The sequence below is a fragment of the Antechinus flavipes genome, chromosome 3 (assembly GCF_016432865.1).
Source record: "Antechinus flavipes isolate AdamAnt ecotype Samford, QLD, Australia chromosome 3, AdamAnt_v2, whole genome shotgun sequence".
Lineage (NCBI taxonomy): Eukaryota > Metazoa > Chordata > Mammalia > Dasyuromorphia > Dasyuridae > Antechinus > Antechinus flavipes.
This window is the reverse complement of record NC_067400.1, coordinates 604,767,781-604,775,918: the sequence shown is the minus strand read 5'-3', so window position 1 is coordinate 604,775,918 and position 8,138 is coordinate 604,767,781. Positions and strand designations below refer to the sequence as shown.

The 8,138-nt window shown below is 44.3% G+C and overlaps 1 protein-coding gene across 3 annotated transcripts in view; it reads left to right on the top strand.

The window, feature by feature from the left end:
* Positions 1 to 1,898: 1,898 nt before the first annotated feature.
* TP73 (tumor protein p73) overlaps positions 1,899 to 8,138 on the top strand; it is a 152,045-nt gene continuing 145,805 nt past the window's right edge. Inside the window, exons 1-2 of one of the 3 annotated variants that reach the window (XM_051988738.1) lie at positions 1,899 to 2,047; positions 3,731 to 3,854. In XM_051988738.1, coding sequence (XP_051844698.1) covers positions 1,929 to 2,047; positions 3,731 to 3,854 — 243 coding nt within the window. In that variant the 5' untranslated portion in view covers positions 1,899 to 1,928. Of the gene's footprint in view, positions 2,048 to 3,627; positions 3,855 to 8,138 lie in introns of those variants that run through there. The other 2 variants (XM_051988737.1, XM_051988736.1) reach the window with 2 other exon arrangements.

Sequence of the window (8,138 nt, the reverse complement as noted above, 5' to 3'; positions counted from 1 at the left end):
ACACTGGGCAGGCTCGGGCTTGCCCGGCTTGGCAGGGCCATGTGGCGTGGTGGGTGGGGCAGGGCCCGGGCGCAGCGCCTTCTGACTCTCACACACTGAGGACCTCTAGGGGCTCTGGTGGCCAGATCAGTTTGTGATTTGATTACAGTCTTGCTAAGCACAGGAAGTGGCGGGAGCTCATCTCTGTGAGTAAGCTCAGCAATGACCGGTTCCAGGAAGAAGGTGGGTGGGCCTTTGGGCAGTGTCAGCTTGACCTCCATGCTCACCACGCTCCTTCCGCCTCAGTTTCCTCATCTGGGAAATGACAAGATTGGCTGTTTTCTCCAGAGGGATAATTCCTTCAAATTCGCGTTCTAGACCTATGAGCTTATTCTAGGTATAGACTGGTTAAGAATGAGGAGAAATCTGTAACGTTGCGCTGGGATGATACAAAAAGAAGAGCTTTGCGCCAGTAATGGAAGCTTCCTTGCCCCTTTCTGTGCCCACATTTCACAATCTGACTCTAACGTACCTGCCCCTCCCCATCATGTACCCTACATCCTAGCCAAACAAACCTTATTGTTATTTCTGGGACAAGATTTTTCCTGCCTTTGTTCAGACTGTCCCCCATGCTTGGAATGTGCTCTCTCCTTCACCTCTGCCTCTTGGAATAGCTAATTTATTTCAAAGTTGCGCTCAAACACCGGCTCCTCAGGGACGATCCTTCTTAAGGCCCTGGTAGTTTTTCTCTTTGGGCTTCTCCCCCTGTTAATTCACATTTGATATCTTATTTATTTCCGTCCCCCTCTTTCTGGCGTTACTTTCTCAACTCACGCTTGAATTGATTTCCAGGGTTCCAAGGGCTGAGTTTCTGGGACTCGTACTCATAAGCAATCACTGGTGTGCGTCTATTAATAACAATCAGCTAGACTTCAGTTAACTTTTTTATGGGGGAAAGGATTCAAGAGACCTCATTTCCAGGCAAGTTCCTCATTTATATTAATGATGTCAGCATGTTTACTACTTGAAAAGATGGTCATTTTAGCCCTCCCTATCTTAGACCAAAGACATTCATAGGGGCTGACTCATGGCTCATATGTCCTTGGAAGAGAGGCGATCCTGAAGGTAGCAATCAACTCTGATTGGCTCGCAGCTAATGAGAGGTGGACTTTACAAAGAAAAGTGTGTTTGCCATAATGAGGAGCTGAGAATTACATCACGTTACTCTTGGTCAGAGAGATTATCGCTACACTCAGATCACCCCAACTTTGGGCACTTTAGACAAAGACCCTGCTTCTCCCAGCCAAGCCTGAGCTAGTTGGATAATAATGGCAATCCTATTTTCCATCAGCCCTGTCCTGGAGAGATTAGATAAGGAAACAGGAAGGGGTGGGGAGAGAAAGCTAAAGATTCCACAATTAGAATCATTAATATGAGAGAGAAATAATCATTTCTCTCAACACATAGAAATAAATAATAGTATTGGGGCAGCTCGGTGGAGCAGTGGATAGAGCACCAGCACTGAAGTCAGGAGGACCTGATACTTACCACTTCCTAGCTGTGTGATCCTGGGCAAGTCACTTAACCCCAATTGCCTCAGCAAAAATAATAATTATTATAATAAAGAATAATTAGTATCAAGTTCAGCACTGGGGTGGAGGGGAAGCACATGTTTTATTTGCACATAGTGTATCCTGGACCGAGTGATGTTGAGGTAAAATGGTATGGTGGAAGAGAAAATAAGGCTTCAGGATTGAGACAATCTCAGTCTTCTCATCTGTAATATGAGGAGGTGGGACTCCATTGTCCCTGCATTTCTTTCTAGTCCCAAATCTGTGATCCTCTTATTCTAGCCTTGTCAGCCTTGGAGGGTGGTATCTAGAAGCAGATGCAAGAGTGAATTTGAAAAGAAAAGAAATGATGATGTTGGAAAGATAATTCTTGTTTACATGGGTATGTTCTTTCTTCCCAGAGTGCTTTGTCCTTGGTTCGATTCCTCCTCCATGAAGATGTCCCAGTCTTCCTCTACAGATGAAGGAACCACGTTTGAACACCTCTGGAGTACTCTGTGAGTTTCCTTCAGAGTCTGTATCCTGGGGAGATGAAGTAGAAGTCTAGGGACATGTTTCCTCAGCTCAGACTAGGCTCAGCATCTCATGAGGTTTGGTGTCCAGTTCTAGGCAGATAGGCACATGGGCAGGAACTGCAGCCAAATGGGTCACCAACGCCATGAGCTTTCCTTAGGATGCATCATATAAAATGAGGTACTTCCTAGTAGTTTGCAGAGCAGACTGATTCCTCTCCTGAGGGTCTTTGGTGTTGTAGGAAAGAACCTGAGACCAGGGAACAGGTGAGGTGGAAAGGTGGAGTTCCACGAGGTTATTTGGAACATTGTTAGGAGGGGTGACTTGGAGTAAAGGGCAGGGGTCATCTTGTTCTGCTTGGCTCTAGAGGGCAGGACTGGGAATAATGAGGGGAATTACAGAGGGACCAAATTTGTCTTCAGAGGAGGAAAAACCTACCAATGAGAACTGCCCGCAAAGAGAATGGCTTGGAGAGGTGGTTAACTGCCCATACGAGAGGTCTTCAAGGGCAAAAGGGATGCTCTCTTGTCTGGGGAGGGATTCCTATTCGGGTAAGGGTTGGATCAGATGATCTCTATCACTAACTTAGATTCTTCAGTTTGAGGAGAGAAGAAGCCATGCTAAGAGAAGAAGGGAGAGAGGATAAAAGAGAGGAGAAGGAAGGTAGAAGGCTAGAGAGAAAAAGAATGAAGAGGAGAAGGGAAAAAGGAGATTCGAGGAGATGACCAGAAAGGATGGAGAATAAAGGAGGAGAGGAGATGATAGGAGAAGAAAGGAAGAGGAAAGAGAAAAAAAGAGAAGAGAAGAAAGGAAAAGGAAAGAGAGCAGAGAGGAAAGGAGGGGATAGGACTGAAGAGAGGAATACTGAAGAGGAGAAGGAAGAAAGGAAACTTGAGGAGAGGACCAGAAGGGATGGAGAGAAAAAGAGAGGACAGGAGATGATAGGAAAAAAGAGAGTTATAAAGAGAAAGGATAAAAAAGAGAAGAGGGGAAAGGAAAGAGACAAGAAGAGAGGGACAGAAAGGAAAAGGAAAGAGACAAGAAGAGAAAGAAAGAGGGAAGAAAGGAGAGGAAAGGAAAGCGATAACAAGAGAGGGAAGCAAAGAAAGGATAGGAGAGGAGAGAGCAAAGGAAAAAAGAGGAGAAAGGGAGAGTAAGGAAAGAAAAAAGAAGAGAGGAGAGAGAAGGAAAGAAAAAGGAAAGGAGAGAATAAAGGGAATTAAAGGAAAGAGAAAAAGAGAGAAGAAAAGAAAGAATAGGAAAGAGGAGAGAAAAGAGGAAAGGAAAGAAAGAGGAGAAAAGAAAAGAGGAAAGGAAAGTGAAGAAAAGAAGGGAAAGAAAAAAGAAAGGAAAGAAAGAGGAAAAAGGAAGAGGAAAGAAGAAAAGAGAAGAAGGAAAGAAACTGAGAAGAGGACTAGAAGGAGAGGAGATGAAAAGTTGGTAGGGGTAGTCTAGAAGAACATAGGAGGAAACGTAAACGGATAAAAGTATGAAGCCAGGATTCTCTCAAGTCCTTCCCAGTGACAAAGTAAATTTCTTTTCCCCTGCCCCTCATAACCCCTAACAAAAAAGCACCCTGCCTCCTTTCCTCTTCAAATTAACACTACCCTTGGGCAGGTCAGTGAGGGTGTTCAAGTAGGACTAAAGGCTTTCTCATCTTTTCTCAGGGAGCCAGACAGCACATATTTTGATCTCCCCCAGTCCAGTCAAGGGGGCAGTGAAGTAGTGGCTGGCGGGACTGTGGTCAGCATGGACGACTTCCATATGCAGAGCATGAATGAGTCTGTCATGGTAAGTGAGGTTTCTTGACTCCTGCAGGGGAGAAACCATACTGATAACAGAGTTGATTTTCCCTTGGAAGGGAGTGACACAACTGAGCTAATAAAAGGGGATGGGGTCCCCTTTGCCTCTAATTCCCTACTCTAAAAAAGTGTCAAGATGTGGGATGTCTCAACTCACACTCTCATTATTCCCTTTCCTCCTGACCACTCTTGTGTCTGAGCCATAAATTGATTGGTTTTCTATTGGCAAGCGTGATTCTAGTTTTGGGCTTGCAGGACAAAAGGGTATGTAGGCTCATAAATTGATCAAGTCAGGAAAACTAGTATCTTTCTTCCTTCCATGGAGTCACACTTCCCCGCTTCTGCCTCTTGTTCCTCCCATCCAAAACATTAGTTTCATTCTGAGCTCCTAGATAGAGTGTTAAATTACGGTTAATAATGTTATTCCTCCCATGAGATATTTGCATTTCAATAGAGCCATGGAAAAGCTTTCCAAATGGAAAAAGCTTCTTAATGGCGGACTATCTGCCACCATCTAAACCATTCCAATAAACACTTATTAAGTTTTTATGATTTATAACACAAAGCCCTCGGGCTACAAAAACAAAACCAAATAAATCATTCCTGCCCTTAAAGGATCTTATTTTTTACTGATTGGATGGTTAGTATACGCTATGGATAGAGTTAAGTAAATCTGAGATAATTGGGGGAGAGAAAGTGGGCATATTTAGCGAGAATCAGATACATCTTCCTATGGGAGATAATCCCTTTGCTGAACTTGAAAGGATCTAGGAGCCAGATGTGGTGGCTTGTACCTCTCATCCCTGCTACCAGGAAGGCTGAGGCTGTTGCCTCTATTGAGCCTAGAAATTCTGTGCTTTAGTGGGTTAAGATAATGAGGTATCCATGCTAAGATCAGAATCAATATGGTGATGGGTGGAGGGATGAACAGGTTGCCTAAGGAAGAGCAAACTGTCCCAGGCTGGAAATGTAAGAGGTTCAAGTTCTCATGCTGATCAGTAGTGAGATCCTGACCACGAGTGTTCACTGTACTTTCAGCCTGGGTAGGATAGGGCGACCTGGCTTTTGAAAGGAAGAGGAAGAACATAGAAGCTAGAGATTCTCAAAAGTGTACGAGAAATGCTGGTGGCAGCCTGTGCATCCGTGGAGACGTGAGATGGGATTGTGACTGTGATAGGATTTTATTAAAAATATCTCTGAAAAGGTAGGGCTGTCAATATCGGGCTGAGGCATTCAAAGGCTGTATTTTATCCTAAAGAAAATAGGGAGCCTATGAAGATTTTTGAACTTAGGGAATGGCACGATCTTAGGTGTGTCGCAGGAACGTAAATTTGATATCCATGTGAAGGATGTGCTAGAGAGAAGAGAACGTAGAAGGAAGACACCCAATTAGGAAACTAATAAAATAGACTAGGTGAGAGGAAAGGTGATGAAATTGTGAAGGACGGTCCCAAGAGGTCTTAAGAAGCTGTAATTGAAAAAGCTCAACACCCAATTGGGGCGGGGTAGAAGGAGAAGGAAGTGTCAAAGATGGTTTCAAGGTTGTGAGCCCACTGGGCAATTGGAAATAGAAAAACTGGAGATGAGATATATTTAGGGAGAAAGATGGTGAATCTTATTTTGAACACGTTGAATCCAAGTTATACCAAGAGGTAATTTTATTTCATTTTCAGTATTGTTTTATTTTCCAAATACACGTAAAGATAGTTTTCAATATTCATTTTTGTAAGATTTTGGGTTCTAGATTTTTCTCCCTTTCTCTTTTACCTCCTCCGTTCCCAAGACAGTAAGCAATCTGATACAGGTTAAATATGTGCAGACCTTGTAAACATCTTTTCATATTTGTCATATTATGTAAGAAAAGTCAGACAAAAAGAAGAAAAAAACACAAGAAAGAAAGAAAGAAACAGACCAAAAATGGTGAAAATATTAGGCTTTGATCTACATTCAGTTTCCATAGTTCTCTGGATGTGAATGACATTTTCTATCCTGAGGTTATTGTAATTGCCCAAGAAATAATTGTAGAAAAAGAGGGCTTGCCATATGACCTTAGTTTCCTCCTTTGTAAAATGAGGATATATTGGATTAGATGGATTTTGGGGCCTCTTTCAGTTTTTTATCTGTGATCCATATTCTTGTCTTCTTTAAGGACTGAAGACCTTACATTAGCGCAACTCATCACTCATAGAATCATGGGGTTGGAGCAACCCTAGAGTTTATGTAGCACTTCCTCTCACTCCAGATAATACAATACAAAACAATATTTATTCCCATTTACGCACTATAAAAATCTGTTCTGTAGAGCTGCTGGACAGATGATCAAATGCTTCTGTTTTTGGATACTCAGTAGTTGGGATCATTATCTGTGCCATTGCTGGACAGTTCAGATTTGTTAGTAAGTCTTTTGTTACCCTGAGCTTCAATCTGCCTCCTTTTGACTCATTAGAAATCTTAGGAGGAAAAAGTAGGAAGGGCATGGAACCATGGAAAACCATTTCTGGTTCTATCACAGAACCATGGAACACCATCTCTGGGTCTGTCACAGAACCATAGAACACCATTGCTGGGTCTATCATGGCACCATAGAATATCATCTCTGGTCTGTCATGGAACCATAGAACACCATTTCTGGGTCTATCACAGAACCATAGAACACCATCTCTGGGTCTATCACAGAACCATAGAACACCATCTCTGGGTCTATCACAGAACCATAGAACACCATCTCTGGTCTATCACGGAACCATAGAATACCATCTCTAGTCTATCACGGAACCATAGAACACCATTTCTGGGTCTATCACAGAACCATAGAACACCATCTCTGGTCTGTCACGGAACCATAGAATACCATCTCTGGGTCTATCACAGAACCATAGAACACCATCTCTGGTCTGTCACGGAACCATAGAACACCATCTCTGGTCTATCACGGAACCATAGAATACCATCTCTAGTCTATCACGGAACCATAGAACACCATTTCTGGGTCTATCACAGAACCATAAAACCATCTCTGGGTCTATCATGGAACCATAGAACACCATCTCTGGACCTATCACGGAACCATGGAATACCATCTCTGCGTCTGTCATGGAGCCATAGAATACCATCTCAGAGTCTATCACAGACCCATAGAACACCTATCGGGGGCACAGTCACTGTTCAGCTACTTGACTGGAGCCTTGGAAGCAATGAAGGTCTCGTTGGGTGCCAGGAGAATTCAAACCTTGCCGTGGGGATGGGGGGGAATGAAGACTCTTATTTCCGTCCGGGGCGGTGTGTGCTCTCCCCCCCCCCCCCCCATCCCGACCCCAGCTGGAGTGGAAGGAATCCGAAAGCCGCATCTCTGTTCTTAGCCTGGTGAGTCAGGTTCAGGCCAGGATACGAAGAGCACTCTCTTGCCTGCTCGGGCATGTAGCTTGCTGGGCCCCACGCTGTAATGAAGGTGGAGTCCTACACCTTTCCAAACAAAAATAGAGTATAATTTGTTCAGGTATAAACATGCCTCATAGTAAAAAGCCATTTATGAGATATTTACATGCATAGCACACTTAATGGCAGTGGGAATTCCCGGCATAAATTGCTGGCTCAAACTTGGGGGTTTGGGAGGGGGTGAGGGAAGGAAGGCCGAGCCAAGCTGGGTCTGGGGAACATCCTGATCCCGGGCTTGGGGAAAGGGTTAGCTTGGGGATAACGGGCCAGAGCAAAGGGCAAAGTCAAGGGGGGAGGGCAGAAAGGGAGGTGAGAAGGAGGGAATGGCCATGAGACCCCCAAAGGGGCTCCCACTGGAGATTTCCACAAGGAATCAGAAAGGAAGAGAAAGGAGTTTGGGATGGGGAGATGAAGGAAAAGGAGGGGATGGTGGATGATAAATGTCGGACCCTTGGAAAGTGTGGCTGGTCTGTTATAGTCACGGCATGGAGTAATACACATAGAGACTGTGATTCCAAGTCACTCAGCCTCCCCTGAGTCTCAGTTGCTCATCTGTGAAATGAGAGGGTTGGGTCAGATGGCTTCTAAGCTCTGTGCTATTCTCGAGCTGAGCTCTTGTGATAATCCCTCACATTGTGAAGAAGGACTTCCATTAGTTACATGTCCATAGAATCATCCCCCAAGAGCCAGGGGGACCTCCTCCCTTCTCATTTTACAGACACTGAAATCCAGAGGGGCTAAATGATGTCACACAGACAGTAGATGGTAGAGCTGGGATTTGAATCCAGGCTACCACACTACAGAGACAATGCTGGGGTATGGAGGTGACTTGAGGCTC